At 40.1% G+C, this 18,566-nt stretch overlaps 1 protein-coding gene across 2 annotated transcripts in view; it reads left to right on the forward strand.

Moving 5' to 3' along the window:
* The window catches only part of wdpcp (WD repeat containing planar cell polarity effector), a 259,832-nt gene that overhangs the window by 108,550 nt on the left and 132,716 nt on the right, over positions 1 to 18,566 (forward strand). For both annotated transcript variants that reach the window (XM_060933429.1, XM_060933430.1), the window contains one exon: positions 3,699 to 3,838. In XM_060933429.1, coding sequence (XP_060789412.1) covers positions 3,699 to 3,838 — 140 coding nt within the window. The remainder of the gene's footprint in view (positions 1 to 3,698; positions 3,839 to 18,566) is intronic.

Consider the following 18,566-nt stretch of genomic DNA (forward strand, 5'->3'; position numbering starts at 1 on the left):
AGCCAATATTATTTAAATATGTCACTCAGATCCGTGACATAAATGCGAGTTTTTCAACACGAGAAGATAAGCTTCATATCTTCAAGCCAACATGTGATTTTTCTTTTTATTATATTGACAAACAAAAAGTCCCCAAATTTATCAAAACAACTCATTGATTTCCTCACGAGTGACATCTAGAGATTTATGTCACGGTTTTGGCTCTCCATGAGCATTTCCTGCGAACTTCACACAAGCGAGCCAAGCCGTCTTCCATCACTTCAGCATTCCTACTAGCGGTACGAATGCAAACAGGAAAAAAAGCTCTTTGAAGGTCTGTAGTTAACGGCGGAGCTCCCCAGTGCGTGGTTCCTCTCAGTAAGTCCGTAGAACCCTCGAACTGGACATGGGGATGGATGTGGGGTGTCTGAGATTTTACTCCGCCAGGGCATTTATTTATTTATTTAATTTTATTTTTTAAACGTACTGTCTTTTTATACAACCCCGATTCCAAAAAAGTTGGGACAAAGTCTCCTCTCATTATCTGTAGCCGCTTTATCCTTCTACAGGGTCGCAGGCAAGCTGGAGCCTATCCCAGCTGACTACGGGCGAAAGGCGGGGTACACCCTGGACAAGTCGCCAGGTCATCACAGGGCTGACACACAGACACAGACAACCATTCACACTCACATTCACACCTACGGTCAATTTAGAGCCACCAATTAATTAGCCTAACCTGCATGTCTTTGGACTGTGGGGGAAACCGGAGCACCCGGAGGAAACCCACGCGGACATGGGGAGAACATGCAAACTCCACACAGAAAGGCCCTCGCCGGCCCCGGGGCTCGAACCCAGGACCTTCTTGCTGTGAGGCGACAGCGCTAACCACTACACCACCGTGCCGCCTTGGGACAAAGTACAAATTGTAAATAAAAACAGAATGCAATGATATGGAAGTTTCAAAATTCCATATTTGATTCAGAATAGAACGTAGATAACATATCAACTGTTTAAACTGAGAAAATGTATCATTTGAAGAGAAAAATTAGGTGATTTTTAAAGGAACAGTCCACCGTACTTCCATAATGAAATATGCTCTTATCTGAATTGAGACGAGCTGCTCCGTACCTATCCGAGCTTTGCGCGACCTCCCAGTCAGTCAGATGTGCTGTCACTCCTGTTAGCAATGTAGCTAGGCTCAGCATGGCCAACGGTATTTTTTGGGGCTGTAGTTAGATGCGACCAAACTCTTCCGCGTTTTTCCTGTTTACATAGGTTTATATGACCAGTGATATGAAACAAGTTCAGTTACACAAATTGAAACGTAGCGATTTTCTGTGCTATGGAAAGTCCGCACTATAATGACAGGTTTACTAACCCCTTCTGCGCGCTTCGGCAGCGCATTGATATCTGAGCTCCGTATCAATGCGCTGCCGAAGCGCGCAGAAGGTGTTAGTACGCCTGTCATTATAGTGCGGACTTTGCATAGCATAGAAAATCGCTACGTTTCAATTTGTGTAACTGAACTTGTTTCATATCACTGGTCATATAAACCTATGTAAACAGGAAAAACGCGGAAGAGTTTGGTCGCATCTAACTACAGCCCCAAAAAATACCGTTGGCCATGCTGAGCCTAGCTACATTGCTAACAGGAGTGACGGCGCGTCTGACTGCGTCTGACTGACTGGGAGGTCGCACAAAGCTCGGAGAGGTACGGAGCAGCTCGTCTCAATTCAGATAAGAGCATATTTCATTATGGAAATATGGTGGACTGTTCCTTTAAATTTCATGACAACACATCTCAAAAAAGTTGGGACAAGGCCATGTTCACCACTGTGAGACATCCCCTTTTCTCTTTACAACAGTCTGTAAACGTCTGGGGACTGAGGAGACAAGTTGCTCAAGTTTAGGGATAGGAATGTTAACCCATTCTTGTCTAATGTAGGATTCTAGTTGCTCAACTGTCTTAGGTCTTTTTTGTCGTATCTTCCGTTTTATGATGCGCCAAATGTTTTCTATGGGTGAAAGATCTGGACTGCAGGCTGGCCAGTTCAGTACCCGGACCCTTCTTCTACGCAGCCATGATGCTGTAATTGATGCAGTATGTGGTTTGGCATTGTCATGTTGGAAAATGCAAGGTCTTCCCTGAAAGAGACGTCGTCTGGATGGGCGCATATGTTGCTCTAGAACCTGGATATACCTTTCAGCATTGATGGTGTCTTTCCAGATGTGTAAGCTGCCCATGCCACACGCACTAATGCAACCCCATACCATCAGAGATGCAGGCTTCTGAACTGAGCGCTGATGACAACTTGGGTCGTCCTTCTTCTGTTTAGTCCGAATGACACGGCGTCCCTGATTTCCATAAAGAACTTCAAATTTTGATTCGTCTGACCACAGAACAGTTTTCCACTTTGCCACAGTCCATTTTAAATGAGCCTTGGCCCAGAGAAGACGTCTGCGCTTCTGGATCGTGTTTAGATACGGCTTCTTCTTTGAACTATAGAGTTTTAGCTGGCAACGGCGGATGGCACGGTGAATTGTGTTCACAGATAATGTTCTCTGGAAATATTCCTGAGCCCATTTTGTGATTTCCAATACAGAAGCATGCCTGTATGTGATGCAGTGCCGTCTAAGGGCCCGAAGATCACGGGCGCCTAGTATGGTTTTTCCGGCTTTGACCCTTACGCACAGAGATTCTTCCAGATTCTCTGAATCTTTTGATGATATTATGCACTGTAGATGATGATATGTTCAAACTCTTTGCAATTTTACACTGTCGAACTCCTTTCTGATATTGCTCCACTATTTGTCGGCGCAGAATTAGGGGGATTGGTGATCCTCTTCCCATCTTTACTTCTGAGAGCCGCTGCCACTCCAAGATGCTCTTTTTATACCCAGTCATGTTAATGACCTATTGCCAATTGACCTAATGAGTTGCAGTTTGGTCCTCCAGCTGTTCCTTTTTTGTACCTTTAACTTTTCCAGCCTCTTATTGCCCCTGTCCCAACTTTTTTGAGATGTGTTGCTGTCATGAAATTTCAAATGAGCCAATATTTGGCATGAAACTTCAAAATGTCTCACTTTCGACATTTGATATGTTGTCTATGCTCTATTGTGAATACAATATCAGTTTTTGAGATTTGTAAATTATTGCATTCCGTTTTTATTTGCAATTTGTACTTTGTCCCAACTTTTTTGGAATCGGGCTTGTACACAAGTATGCAAAGATTACTGAATTGACCCGCTGGTAAAGATTCTGTTACGTCTTGCAGGAAAAGAGGTTTTTCTTCAGTCTAAGGATTTCCCATGAAGCTGTCCTGCGAAAACCAAACCATTTAAAATTAGCAAGTTTAAAAAGCAGAAAAATAACCCACAGATGGCATTAAAAAAAAAAGGCTCATTAAAGAAGCTAGCACAGGTAAAGCTGACAGAAATGTTATGTTCACGTGACCGACTAACGATCAAGCTTACATGACCACGCCCTCTGCACCAAGCACTACTTCTACCGAAACTCTTCGAACAGTCCGTTTGCGAACTGATCGTAATTACTACAAACGTCTTCTTGCAGCATAAGACATGTCCCGAAGTCTTTTCCTGTCCCAGTAGCGCGATAGCGGCCTTTTCAGAAGAAGAATAACACTGTTTCAAATATTAATCATGTTTGGCTTTGGCATACAGTTTCTGACCTCTAACGTGCTTCTGTCCACCGTACACAGCGGCGATTGGTGAGCGCTTCCTCCTCCTGTCATTCCTGGAGAAGAGTCAGGTGTGTCAGGTGTATCTGGGTAGGCGGAGCCAAAGTTCACCTGAGCTCTCAGCACGGCGTTTGGAGAAGCTCTCAGCTGCTGATATTAAGGTAACATGCAAAAAAAAAACCACACACACGCAGGTTAGCACTTTTGGGAAAAAGCCTTGGCTGGTTTAATTAGCGGCCACAATGACGGTGTTTCCACTGAGCTCGTAGCAGTAATTACCGTCACTCAGTGTTTTTTTTTTTTTCCTCTTTGCCTTGGGGGCTCTAATGTGCTCTCTAGAGCCAGTAATCACTGACCAACACAATAACACTCATAAAGCTTAAGAAAATGGCATCCAGTCTGACTGTATTTTGATTAATGAGGACAGAAAAGACTGCTTTCTGTGCCTCACGAGGCAAAAATGATGAATTATATTTTCTAGTTTTATTCTAAACAAGACAATACTGAACAGTAAATAACTCTCCAGCAGCAGGGTGAGTCTGAAAATGATCTAGGAAGCTGATATAATGTTTTTTTTTTTTAATAATCTTGATAAACCAGTAAGCGGTAACGATGTGCAATCATTTCTTCTATTAAAAAAAAAAAATTGGCCGTACTTTCAAGAGATGCTGCTGACATCACATATACCTTGAAAGCATAACATTTTATCACATCTCCTTATCATGCTAGAGTTTCATACCAGTATTAGGCATATCGGGTGAAAATTCAATCTCAGTTGCTTGAAACTGCTCTCATTACCTCGCCGGCTACGGAGCAAGCGGGGTGAGGTACTGTTTGTTTCCAGTTGGGTTTTTTTTCCTCTTTTTTTTTTTTTTATTAAAGCAGCATTACGGGAGAACGGCCAGACCACTCTATCCTGAAACTTTCAGGATAGATGGGCATTGGTCTCAAATAGAACCTCCAACATTTTGAAGGTCATCCGGTCAAGGTCACGGTGACCCAAAAAGGTGTTTTTTAAAAAAAAAAAAAAAGCTCTGAGCTCAGACTGCAGGAGCGCTGCTTTGGAAAAACGCCTCCCACAAACATGCTCGCTGGATCACTACCTGCCTCATTGGCATGCGCAAAGGAAGCGGGTTTGGCCACGCCTACTTTTAAAACCCCATTGATGATCACTTCCCCTCTCTGTTGGTTTTTTTTTTATTATTATTATTATTATTATTATTATCTCACCTGCTATGGACTAGAATAAAGAAATCGCTTTCAGACACGTTTATGCTTATTACAGAGGGAAAGTGTGTTCCGCTGAGCTCTAGCGCCGGGCCATTTCTGGGAAATAAGAGTTTGGGTCATGGCGACAGCGTGTGTATGTCAGCCTCGGTTCGGAGGTTTCAGTTTCGAAAACTGTAAGAGTAGAATAATATAAAGTACAGACACTTGGTATATTTTACTTCTGTGGCTTTTTTTTTTTTTAATTAATTAATTTTTGGATTACACGTCATTTTTGTGGCTACTGCCTCCGAGTAAATATATATGCTATTGCTGCATTCATGTGCTATGGGAATTATGGTAAATACCAAACGCCGACATGGAAAGCACACATGAACGCCCCCTCTTGTGGTATTTTCCACTGGGCAACTCATAGAAAATTTTGATACACGAGTTGCCGAGATGAGATGAACTTTAACCTTTTCAACATGGCGGCGAGTGGTATAAGACACTTGAATGTTAAGCATTGTACGCTACTAAAGTTTTTTTTTACTAGTACTAGCGGGTAGTTTTTTGTGTCTATGCAATGTTGCGTCATTAACAAGTGTAATATAATACGTTAGAAATCCGTTTCCTTTAAAAATGTGTTATGGTTTGTTTTTACCTATCCAGAGCAGACGCTATTGCTAACGATAGCTAACTAACTATTGCTAACTTGAATCTGGTCCACCATCTTTAATTTGTCAACAACAACAAAAGCATGTGAACACAACACACTGGTAAATACCACTTCCCAACTGGAAAATATCATCTTCCCATAGCACATGAACGCAGCATCAATTTACTGTATGGACATGGTATCAGAAAAAAATTTATTTATTTATAAGCAGTAGCCACATGGACCCGTAGGGTACCTTTTATTTTCTTAAATTTATTTAATTTTTTTCCCCACGATATCTTACTTCATGTTCATCATAAGTCCTACCAGGCGAGGTTTGTTTTGCCTGGCAACACTTGTTGAATTCAGAATTGAATGCAGAACAACATACTTTTTACCAAATTAAAATATGTTTATCAGTTCTTGAGATATTACAAATCAGAGATTGAAAAAAAGGCTTAATTTTTTCGAAAACGGCCGTAATATTCTGTACGAGGGTCACATGGTCCAAAATGGACCTCCTTAACCAATGAGATCAAATGGTTTTTCTTAATAACTTTTCTATTTTTCAAGTTATTTACATGGAAATTGGCAGGTACATAGATGGTTGTATACTGAATACAAAGTTCGAAAAGTTAATAAGAACAAATTTTGCAAATTAGTATTAATTATGCTAATTAGGTCAAAACATTAACACGGTACAATCAATAAAAAAAAAGTAATAAAAGATTATTTCGAATACCTTCTTTGTGCTCTGTAGGTTTGTATTTCTCAAAAATAGGGCCTACTAGTATTTATATGAAAGAATATAAATGATAATGTTCATAGCTTTCAAGGAGAACCTCAAAAAAACTGTGAGATCCACATCCAATAAACAATTCACATTAACTGAACTGAAATCGACACTCGCGGTTCTGACTTCTGGCTTTTTAAATCTCATTCCGACCACGAAGATCTCCATCTTTTTCATCAAAACAACTCCGGTTATATTCTAAAATTAGTTATTTATTTACAGGAATCAGGTTTTTTTTAAAAACAATAAGTAGGTAAAGCAATGAAAACTCGCTTCAAAGTCTCCCGTGAATCATAACATCAAAACTATCAGATGGAAAATTTTGCTGAATCCTTCATCAGAAACAGTGAGAGCGAGAGAACATCACTATAAAAGTTATCTGATTTGATATTCACGAGTAATCCAGTCGGAAACTGATCAGGGGAGAGAGAGAGAGAGAGAGAAAGCCTGACCGCTTTCCCATGACTCAAAAAGAAAAGCACTGGCAGTTTCCCGACATCCCGTGAGCAGAGTTTTTACTCTGTTGTACCGACTTCACCCTGCCATTCCTCCCAAAATACTGAACAGATCTTAACCAGATACATTTCTTTGGAAAGCAGAGATTATAAGCTTTTTAATGATCGTATTCACGATAGAAAATATTCGAGTTAAGCAATGACCGATTTGCAAACTTAGATGAGCATCTGCATGCACAATTTTCACAGCACGGCCAGCGAGCATCTGATACGCCTACCATTAGGACTAATTACCATGTACCTGTTCTGGATTAGAGTGCAGTCACAGCACACGCTTATAAAGACTCTCTAAATACAGACTTGGTAAAGTATATGTGCTGTACTGAGTGTCTAACATTACCAATCCTTTGTACCTGTGTATTACCTTTCTGGTTTTGACAGTGACAGATTTGGAAACTTAGATGAGCGTCTGCGTGTTCAATTTTCACAGCACGGCCAGCGAGTATCTGATACGCCTACCATTATATCGTCCCATCCCTTGTTTTGAGACTCCCTTGAGATGTCTGGCTTGAATTTGTAAAGTGTTTCGTATCGTTTCGTGCATGTAAGAGAGAAATTTCTGCTCACAGTGTTTTGGGGAAGTTAAAGTGCATTTGAGCAATTCCAGCGTTATGGACGTGACACTTGAACTCAAAATGGCAACAAATGACCCAGTGCATGTTTTATTGTCTCCCAGTATTTAAACAGGTGTTGCATATTAAGGCTGTACCATACTGGAGAAGTGATAGAACAAGAACAATTCCCATAGTACATCTAGGGCATGCCAGAAAACGCCAATAAAAGATGCGTTATGGATGTGACAGAAAAAGTATCACTTTTCTTGGGTGACTGTACATTTTTATCAAACTCTGTGAAATTGTAAACCTAATGTCGAAATGGAGATATCCATTTGATAGAGGGGTCCAAGGTGAATATTAAAAAATCTTTGTTTAAAATATTTTGTATTTCATGCAGAGTTTCGGAAGGAAAAGTCAGCGTTATGGATGTGACGAAATTCCGTTATGGATGTGACGCGTCTGAAATAGACATGGCATATGTTTAGAAAATCAGCAATTTAACCACCATAACCCTTTGAAAAACTCTCTAAATATCAGCTAAAACTATCAAAGTTCTTAAATAATATTTAGGATGGCTATTGTTTTGCTGTTTTGTGGATTTTAGCATACATTTCTGTGGCTTGTGGCAATAATATAGAATTGTACATGATCAAAGTTGATTTTAGCTTGGGTTTTACATTATAAGAAAGAAAGACTGACAGTGACGTATTAGGTTGGTTACAAATTGGTTCAACTTATTCACATCTGTAAAATACAGGCCTAGGTGATATCTCTGGGAGTGGTTTTGATGTATTACATGTTGCTTTATTTTTGCATGGTGAGGTTGACATTTACATGGAATTGCCCATATCAAGGGTAAATTCAGGAGCAAGATCAATGTAATTCTCCTATTTTATATTAAACTTTGGTCAAATATCGGTCACATTTTTGCATTTTGTGCAATTTTTTTTTACCTTGCGCAATACCAGAAAAATTCAGTTGAAATCAAGCCTTTTGAGGCGAATTGGTCCGCCTCTGAAAAAACTTGGCATTTGGATTTCCCGGCAAACATTGATTTTCGTGACGTCATCTGCGGGACGCCTCCTTCTGAATCCTACGTCAGCGCTGGTTTGTTTCTGAGAAAATGACCTGGTGGTTTTCTGCAAATTTCTTCAATGTTATCATGTAATTATTAAAATGGTTAACAGATGTATCGTAGGAAGGTGTAGCAACACCAATCTTTTTTTTTTTTTTTTTAAAGATTTTTTTTGGGCTTTTTTCACCTTTATTGGATAGGACAGTGTAGAGACAGGAAACGAGCGGGAGAGAGAGATGGGGAGGGATCGGGAAATGACCTCGGGTCAGAATCGAACCTGGGTCCCCGGATTTATGGTATGGCGCCTTATCCACCTGAGCCACGACGCCCCCAGCAACACCAATCTTGATGGGATTAGTACTCATCGTTTTCCAAAAGACCGGACAACAAGAGAGAAATGGGAGCACTTCATGCGAGGCACCCGTAAAAATTGGCTACATGCTACAGACTCTACAGCATTATTTGCGGTGCTAACTTCACAAGGCCCAATGACTTTGAGAACTATTTGCAGTGGGAAATGGGCTTCGCGAGGCAACTTGATCTGAAAAAAGACGCAGTTCTATCTGTCAGGATGCCCAAAGCAACACCGTCTCCGTCTGTGTCAGCGTCACCAAAGGAGCCAGCCGTGTTCGTCTCCCCTGACAGACGGCGACGTGTCGCATCCACTGAGGCCCTCGAAGCCGAGGACCAAGCAGAGCCGAGAAAAAGACCAAGAAAATCGGCAATTCACAAGTTGACTGTTGCCAGGGTAAGAAATAAGAGAGACTATACTCTAAATTAGGTGTTCCTGTGTTTGTGTGGTACACGGATAATGTTATTTATTGACACACAAAAGTAAACAACACGAAAGCGCTGGGCGATTATACACTTACTTCACATGTATCGAGGGATATGCGTGTCAGGGCTTGAGATCTTGGGACCTGTCAAACACATTAAATGTATATACAACCCTGCTTAGCTGATTCCACGTGTGTAGCTTATGAAATCTTTCTCCTACAGTAGCCAGTACTCTTCTAAATGAAGAAATATATAAATAAATACCATTCCGTATTTCAATGCAAAATCGCTAGCTGCTAAACTTGGTCTACACAGGCTGTGCACTGAAACCGTGCAAGCTCACGCAGCCTGCTGGCGCTTCCGCAAGTGACGTCACGAATCTGGCTCCAGACTCCCTTGGGATTTTTCCAGACGTGTTTTGTTATTTTATTTTTTTCTGCTGTAGACAGATGGCCTTGTGCAAAATTACCCTTCTGGATGAGTGTGTAAAGGGACATACGTTCATATAAAAAAAAAACATGAAATTGGTCTAGAATATGTCCTTTAAAAGTTTAGAGTTTGGGTTAAAAACATGTAGTATCAGGCAAAAGTTTGGACACACAACTGTAATTCAGCATTTTTTCTTTGTGTGTATTAAGTCAGTCACTTCCTGTCTTAAAGTAATGATGGATGTCGTTTCTCTTTACTTAGTCTAGCGCAGGGCTTTTCAAAGTGTGCGCCCCCCCTGGGGGGCGCCAGAGTTCTTCAGGGGGGGCGCAACGTGAGGAAAAATAAACCAGAATAAGTTACTATTGCGGACATTTAGCGAACTTCAGCTAGCCTTTACCAGAGACAAAATGGATCGATTTTTAGTACCTAAAGCTACAGTGAGTGAGGAGACAGAGTCTGGGCCAAGCAAAAAAACCAGACCCTCCAGGATGTTGCGATTTGCAACTTCAGCGCAAATTCAACCAATCCCCACGAATTCAGGGCGGTGTTGCAATTATATCCAATCACCACAACTTTCCTGCAAATTTGACCAATCGTTGGCGTCGTCTTGAGGTGACGTCGACAAACTACCTTCCGCCTAACTTCCGTGTATACGTTCAAGAGAAGCAGCATGCGCGCAGTGTTGCCAGATTGGGCGGTTTCAAGTGCATTTTGGCGGGTTTTGAACATATTTTAGACTGGAAAACGTCAGCAGTACCTGGCAACACTGCATGTGCGAGTCAGTGTTTATATAGGCTTAAATTCTGTTACTGAAAGTGTGTTATGTTTACAGTGAAGGACTGTGTGCACTTTTTTTTTTTTTACTTAATACAAGAAATTAATGGATGCCAACATTTTTGCCAAAATGGTATTTTATTTTCCATTGTTTAGGCAGCTTCAGCATCATACTGTGAGATTCTGTTCAAATTGTTTTTTTCTTCTATGAAGCCTGAGCCATTTATTTTATTAGTTTATAATTATTGTTTAATTTAGTCTTCAGGAGAGACTGCCTGCACACAGTACTAGTATTAATAGTTTTTTTCTTACATGAAAGCTGAGGCATTTATATTATATTTTAAGGTAACTTCATGTTGTGCTGTGAGGTTCTCTGCACTTTAACTTTTGAACCAACAGGTGCATTTGGATAAGTAAAGCCTATTTTTCTGCATTTTTGTAGTCCTGGTAATCTTTTATATTGGTAAAGTTGTTTATAGGACCATTTCTCAGTGTCTGTTTTTTTTAATCAATAGGTTTTCAGTAATAACTTAATATTTAACATATCACTCAATTTTAATCACAAAAAGAGAAAATCGCAGCAATTTCTCGCAACTTTCACTTCCTCCCGCAATGTAATCGCAACAAAAACCTAAAAAACACCGCAACTTTCATCGCAATTTTTTTTGGAAAACCCCCCCGCAACATCAGACATTTTAGCCCGCAACAATCACAAAAAAGGCCCGTGTAATCCTGGGGAACTGGAAAAAGAAGGAAGTATGACCACGATTATTTAAAGTTTGGATTTTCATGGACTGGATCTGAAGATGCTCCACTGCCACAGTGTGTTGTCTGCCAAGAGGTGCTAGCTAACGATGCTATGAGATGTTTAAAATGTGTAAAACAAGATGTTTTAAAAAGCACAGATGTTTAAAATGTGAAAAAGAAAAAAAAATGTGTACAACAACCATTTTTTAAAAATACGAATGGAACATTAAGTATAGCAACAACAAAAATTTTAAGGGGGGGGCGCTGTTGTTTATTTGCTCTCCGAGGGGGGGCTGACTCTCCCACACTTTGAAAACCCCTGGTCTAGCGGTTCTTGATATACAGTAAATCCTCTAATATAGGCCGGGGCCTTTATTTCACTCAAGTGCATCTTGGTCCAGGCCATTATTGGAAGGAGGCCAGAATTAGAGGCAGGCCTCTATTTCTATTTGAGCAAAACAGACTACCAGTGGAATGAATAAAAACGAGATTTTGTGTCTATTTGAACCTATAAAATAGGTTGATGCTTGGTTGCCTGGTTACCACCAGACCTACCGGTAATCACAATCAGGGGCGCCTGCAGGGTTGAACTGTAAGGTACGCACTAGCGGTGTAATCCCCCCCCCCCCCCCCCCCCCCAAAAAAAAAAAAAAAAAACGCTTGCGTGCTGCAGTTTCTATGAAGAGTCGATCTATAGGCTTATACACAAAACAACGATAGAAGTTTAACTTGAAATTGAACAATAGCCTTCCATGAACACAGGCTGATATTTGAACAACATATGTGAACTACACACGACAATAAACAATAAACTCTTTATAGCCTCGATTAGAATCTAGTGAACTTGCTCAGCACTACCGCACGCACGACTCTGACACACACTGTAGCGCAACGTGGGGTACATAGACTCGTTGAAAAACTCCTCGGGTATTTTTCTGAGTTTACCGAAAATCAGAGTAGAAGGAGCCACCCACCCTCTGTCTGGTTTGAAGCGGTTCTGTAGGACATTGAGCTTTACAGAGTCCGGTGCACATTTTAAGGCATCTGGTTGAAGTTTACCTATGTCTGATAAATGTGATGTCAGTGATCGCGGGCTGACTCGGGGCTCATTAGTAAAGCTATCTGATGGCTCATTTGTCAGCAAGGTGGAGCAACCATCTACTTCTGATCGTAAGGGACATGGGGAGATGTAGGTGTTCTTATATGAAATTCACTGGATGTATGGCTAGTTTCAAACTCAGAGGTAGATGAAGGCAATTCCCTCAAAGGAACTGAGCTAGCATCCAGCTGCAGCGTACTGCTGCTAGGTTGCGGAGGAGTGGAAGCTGCCGGTGCCGTGTTACTAGCTGATACTGGAGAGGACTGGCAAGCAGATGACACCCCTGGATCACTGCTTTTGGACTTTTTCGTAAAAGTCTGAAACAAGCTCGTTTGTTTCAGGGTTCGTTTACTCATTTTTGACTCGCTTCTCAATAAATTCTCGCACAAGCTCTGACTACTGACGATTGTCTGTCTCCGTTTCTCAAAACTGGAGAGAATCTCAGTGGTGCAAGAAAAGTATATCTGCATTGACCAATGAGCTTTCTTGGTCACGCACTCCCCGCCCACTCCTGAAGCACACAAATGCGCCGGCACACACACGTCTCTCTTTCTCTCTTTCTCAAATTATGTTGCATTGCCAAAGCATTCAGGTAACAATTATAATTTAAAAAAAAATCTCTCTCCCCAAGGTACGCCTAGTGCGTACGGCCATACGCCTGGCGGCGCCACTGATCACAATTGTCTTTCAGATCGGAACGATTGTGTAAGGCCACTATGATCTCAGAAACATCGTTGGTTATAGCCCCGGCCTGTATTAGAGTCCGGCCATTATTTACCTCCTCCGACAGCGAGACCGGCCAATATTAGAGTCCCGGCCAGTAATGGAATACAGGCCAGTGGAATGGGGCGGTTTTATTATTTGTACGTTTCTTGTTTACTCTTTAGATCTCAAACGTATTAAGAAGGTAAGAAACTTGTCTAATAATGAATTTTTGACGAGGCACTCCTGTTAATTGAAAAGCATTCCAGGTGACTACCTCATGAAGCTGGTTAAGAGAATGCCAGTAGTGTGCAAAGCGTCATCAAGGTAAACGTTTGACACTTTTTACCACATAATTCCATATGTTCCGGATGTTATTTCATAGTTTTAATGTCTTCAGTTTTGTTCTACAATGTAGAAAATACAGAAAAACTTGTGAATGAGTAGAATAGGGGGTGTACAAACTTTATTTGGGTTTATTTTGTGTGCACAAATGAGACACAAATGACTGCGGCTTGTTTGGAGTTATTTGGATGTTCATGGGGTGCTGGGTGACGTTACATTTAACAGTTAATTTCTGTAAAACTGTTTGAGCAGGGGTTTTTTGTTTGCTTGTTTTTTTGCACAAAAGAATCGAAATGCTTTTATTCACGTTCTCAACTTCACAGAGGCGAATTAGCAAAAATGGACCATCATGACAATGTTGCCATTGTATAACTTAAAGATGAAATGTCGTAGTTTGACAATGAAGCAAATATATAAGAAGAAGAAGCAGCGCTTATTTGTCACATGTACACTCGAGCACAGTGAAATTCCTCCTCTGCATTTAACCCACGTGAAGCAATGAGCGCACACGCACATACCCAGAGCAGTGCACTGCAAAAAATAAAAATCTTCGGAAGTTTATTTGTCTCTTTTCAAGTCAAAACATCTAGCCCCCCTTATTATAAGACATAATTGCCCAACAAGCAAAACCTCATTTAGCTAGAAAGGCTAGTTTTTAGACAGTCCATCTTGAAAATCTTGTATAGACAAAAGGTCTTGAAAAAGTCTTATTTGGAGCACCTTTGAAAATAAAACAAGTTTTTTGTTTTTTTTTTTAAACAAGTAAGTACATTTTGGACATTTGTCAAATGCGGTTCATCTTGTTTCAAGAAAAAAAAAGTATGCTTGTTTTGGGAATAAATGAACTTTACTGAAATCTTTGAATCTTTCTTTACAATTCAACTCCACCTTACAGATCCTAAGTTTACTGCGACTGTTTTCTCAGTCATTCAGAGTGAGCTCCTTCTAGATGCTGTACAGACTCTAGACCAGACAAGTGCCTTCAAAAAGGCTATGAGTGAGTGGAGGGCGTTTTAGTGACGTCTTTTTGGAATTCTGGGAGTTAAGTTCAGTTTTTTTTTTTGGGGGGGGGGGTTGTGCCTGATCTTGTAAACCCCTCGTACACATGAATAGTCAGTGCCCCCAAAATGCACTGTTGCTTTGGCGTTGTGTAAGCACTGCAAGTCAAAATGCGTCGACTTTTTTTAAATTAATTTATTTATTTAGGTGCCTGAGGTCCTGGGGAAGTGGAATCTTAAGAGATGTTTTAATGTTTGAATGTTGAAATGGGAAAAAAAATAAACTTGTTGCAATGCTACACGTGTCGTCAACTTGATTCAAGATAGTCTCTGGTCTCGTATCTAGAGTATTTTACTAATTACAGGTCACAAAAGGAGAATCTTTTAAGCTAGCAATGCTTAGTTGTAGAATTTAACAATCTTAATATTAGCATATTTATCTTAAATTCAGTTTTTACTGCTCAGACTTTGTCATGAATTTAAGTGAAATACCCTTAAAATGAAATAAATAAAAATGATTTGAATGGCTAAATGTAAGAAGTACGATCTTGTTATAAGAACTATTTTGATTATTTTGAGTTAATCAGATCTCGCATAATAAGTTCCCCAATCTTATTTTGGAATTATTTCATCTAAAAACAGGTTCGATTTTTCATCTTACTTTAAGAAATCTTACCAAGTCAAATTTGACTAGTTCCATTGGCAGATTTTTTTCACCTGATTCAAGCAAATATGCTTTGTTTTAATCTTTTCTTATTTTTGAAAGGCCATTTTTTGCAGTGTGGGCAACTGTGTATGCTACAGCGCCCGGGGAGCAGTTGGGGGTTCGGTGCCTTGCTCAAGGGCACTTCAGCCATGATGCGGACGGAGGGGAAAGCGTTGTTCGTTCACTCGACTCAACTCCCCTCACGTTTTCCCTGCCGATCCTAGGAATTGAACTGGCAACCCTTTGGGCCCAAGGCTTCAGGTCCATCCATATAGATTTCAGCTAATTTGTATTACTTGCAAAATATGCTACTTCTCCTACAAATTACGATTGCGTTTAAATTTCCAATTCACCGTCCACATACAACCCCAATTTCAAAAAAGTTGGGACACGGTGTAAAATCTAAATAAAAACAGAATGAGAAGATTTGCAAATCATGGAAACCCTACATTTCATTGAAAATAGTACAAAGACAACATATCACACGTTGGAACTGATAAATTTTGTTTTTCGAAAAATTTCTGCTCATTTTGAATTTGATGTCAGCAACATGTTTCAGAAAAGTTGGGACAGGGGCAACAAAAGACTGAAAAAGTTGTGTAATGCTAAAAAACTAATTTGGTTAATTGTCAACAGGTCAGTAAGATGATTGTGTATAAAAAGAGCATCCCAGAGGGGCAGAGTCTCTCAGAAGTAAAGAGGGGGAGGGGTTCACTGCTCTGTGAAAGACTGCGTGAGCAAACAGTGCAGCAATTTAAGAATAACATCCCTCAATGTAAAACTGCAAAGAATTTGGGGATCACATCATCTATGGTGCATAATATCATTAAAAGCTTCAGAGAATCTGGAGAAATCTCTGTATGCAAGAGACAAGGCTGAAAACTGACATTGGATGCCTGTGATCTTCAGGCCCTCAGGAGACACTGCATTAAAAGCAGACATGTGTCTGTAGTGGAAATCACTGTATGGGCTCAGGAACACTTCAGAAAACCATCGTCTGTGAAAACAGTTCATTACTACATCCACAAATGCAAGTTAAAACCAGATATAAACAATATCCAGAATTACTGCCACCTTCTCTTTTACGATGGACTGAGGCGAAGTGGAAAATTGTCCCGAGGTCTGATGAATCAAAAGTAGAAATTCTATTTAGAAATCATGGACCCCACGTCCTCCAGGCGAAAGAGGAGAGGGACCATCCGGCTTATCAGTGCACAGTTCAAAAGTCAGCATCTGTGATGGTATGAGGGTGCATTAGTGCACATGACATGGGGAGTTTGTACATCTGGGAAGGCATCATTAATGCTGAATGATATCTACACATTTCGGAGCAATATGCTGCCATCCAGACTAAATCTTTTTCAGGGAAGGCCTTCCTTCTTTCAGCAAGACAACGCCAAACCGCTTTCTGCACATATTAAAACTACACGGCTCCGTAGTAAAAGAGTCCGGGTGCTAAACTGGCCTGCTGCAGTCCAGACCTGCCTCCCTTTTAAAACATTTGGCGCATTATGAAGCACAAAATACGACAAAGGAGACCCCGAACTGTTGAGAATCTGAAATTGTAGATCAGGCAAGAATGGGACAACATTTCTCTTTCAAAACTACAGTAGCTGGTCTCCTCAGTTCTCAAACGTTTACAGAGTGTTGTTAACAGTAGAGATGATGCAACACAGCGGTAAACACGCCCCTGTCCCAACTTTTCTGAAAGATGTTGCTGACATCAAATTCAAAATGAGCATATATTTCTCAAAAAACAATAAAATTTCTCAGTTTCAATATATGATATGTTGTCTTTGTACTATTTTCAATTAAATATAGCATTTCCGTGATTTTGTAAATTATTGCATTCTGTCTATTTACAGTTTACACAGCGTCCCAACTTTTTTGGATTTGGGGTTGTACCAAAGTCAACTTTATTATCATTATGTATACTGTGTAACAGAATCTCTTTGAGAGTTATATTGTTGTGAAACATGAAAACTAGGTTCCTCTAAGGTCATATTATTGTTCTGTGTAACGTCACCAAAAAAAAAAAAATGCTTGGACCCCGCTAATTGCTCCTTGACAGTCTAATAATTACAAGCTCTGCTGATTAAAATAATCAGGACTGTAATATTTGTAAGGCACAGCGATAGAACCTAAAAATTATATTGCGGTATTGTCTAACATTGTCACGATAATGATATTTACCACAATACAGTGTCCTCCACTGTTTCAAAAATTATTGGCACCCCTTGTTAAGATTAGTGAAAAGGGTTGGGGGGGGAAATCCACCTTTTTTTATGAAGTCGCTTCATCTTACACTGAAAAAATGAGAAAAATCCAACCTTTAATCGAAATAAATTTGTTCAGAGAAAACATGAAGAAAATTAACCTCTAACCTCCAAGTCAAGGTATTTTGTTCCAAATATATTTAGGGATATAAGAAGAGTTTGGTTCTAAACTTTCTATTGCATGGATTACTTCAATCCTGTTTGATCAGCGCACTAAAGTTTTATTTAGTATCATGCTTGTTTAAAAGCATGTTTATTTTTTGAAAAAGTGCTTAAAGCTAGACGGCCTTTCGATTTCATAAAATCGGTGAAATTTAGTTCGCTCTGAAATTTGGTCATTGTGATGTATGTTTATTTCTGTAATATCTCACAAAATATCAGGCCATTCTGTGGCTGGGAAGTTATTTAATTTGAAGGGATTAAAGCAAATAATGTGCATGAAATCGCTCACATCGTGTAGTCAAGCAGACAGAGGAAGTCCGTGTGTGTGTGTGTGTGCATGCGCAGGTTTACCTTTGAGCGTGCACTGACAGTTCCATCATTCTGTCGCTAAACAAAGAGCTGATCACACCGAGGTGCTCGCTGAGCGCCGATATTTATTAGTTTGGTCCTGCGTTTCCTTTCCTTCGTATAGAACATAACGTCTTTTTCTTTTCGCTTTCTTTCCGTTACTGTAGTCAGTCTTTCAGGTTTCATTCGCACACTCGCGTTCTCCATTTTTCTCTCCTGTTTCAAATTTATATCCCACAATGCCTTGTGCGAACGGCGAAAGCCCACCATGTCATGCATGACGTAGTATCTTGAATTGGGTCATGGTGAAGAAGGAAAAAATAGCGGAGAATTTAGGGCCATGTGGCTCAAAATTCATGAATTGTTCTATTTTTTTTTTTAAACAATAAAATTGGAAGTCTGATTCGAATTCAGTAGCTTTCGGTCCACTAAACAAAAATAATTGGGTGTTGGGGAAAATTCTTTTCATGACCTACACTTAAAATCTGAAAGGCGGTCTAGCTTTAACTGAATTAAACAAGCATTAAACACAAACGTAACAGATTCTCACTTGATGAGGCGCTGTTCATTTATCGTATTTTATTTGAGAGATGTGTGTTTATGTATTTTAGGCAAATATCTATTATTAATAGGCAGGGAATAATTTTGGTGGTGTTATGCTTTTACGCAAGATCCAGAGCTCTGTACAATTCTAGCTGAAACGCACAATATACAGGGTTTGT

This window comes from Neoarius graeffei, chromosome 11 (assembly GCF_027579695.1).
Source record: "Neoarius graeffei isolate fNeoGra1 chromosome 11, fNeoGra1.pri, whole genome shotgun sequence".
NCBI lineage: Eukaryota > Metazoa > Chordata > Actinopteri > Siluriformes > Ariidae > Neoarius > Neoarius graeffei.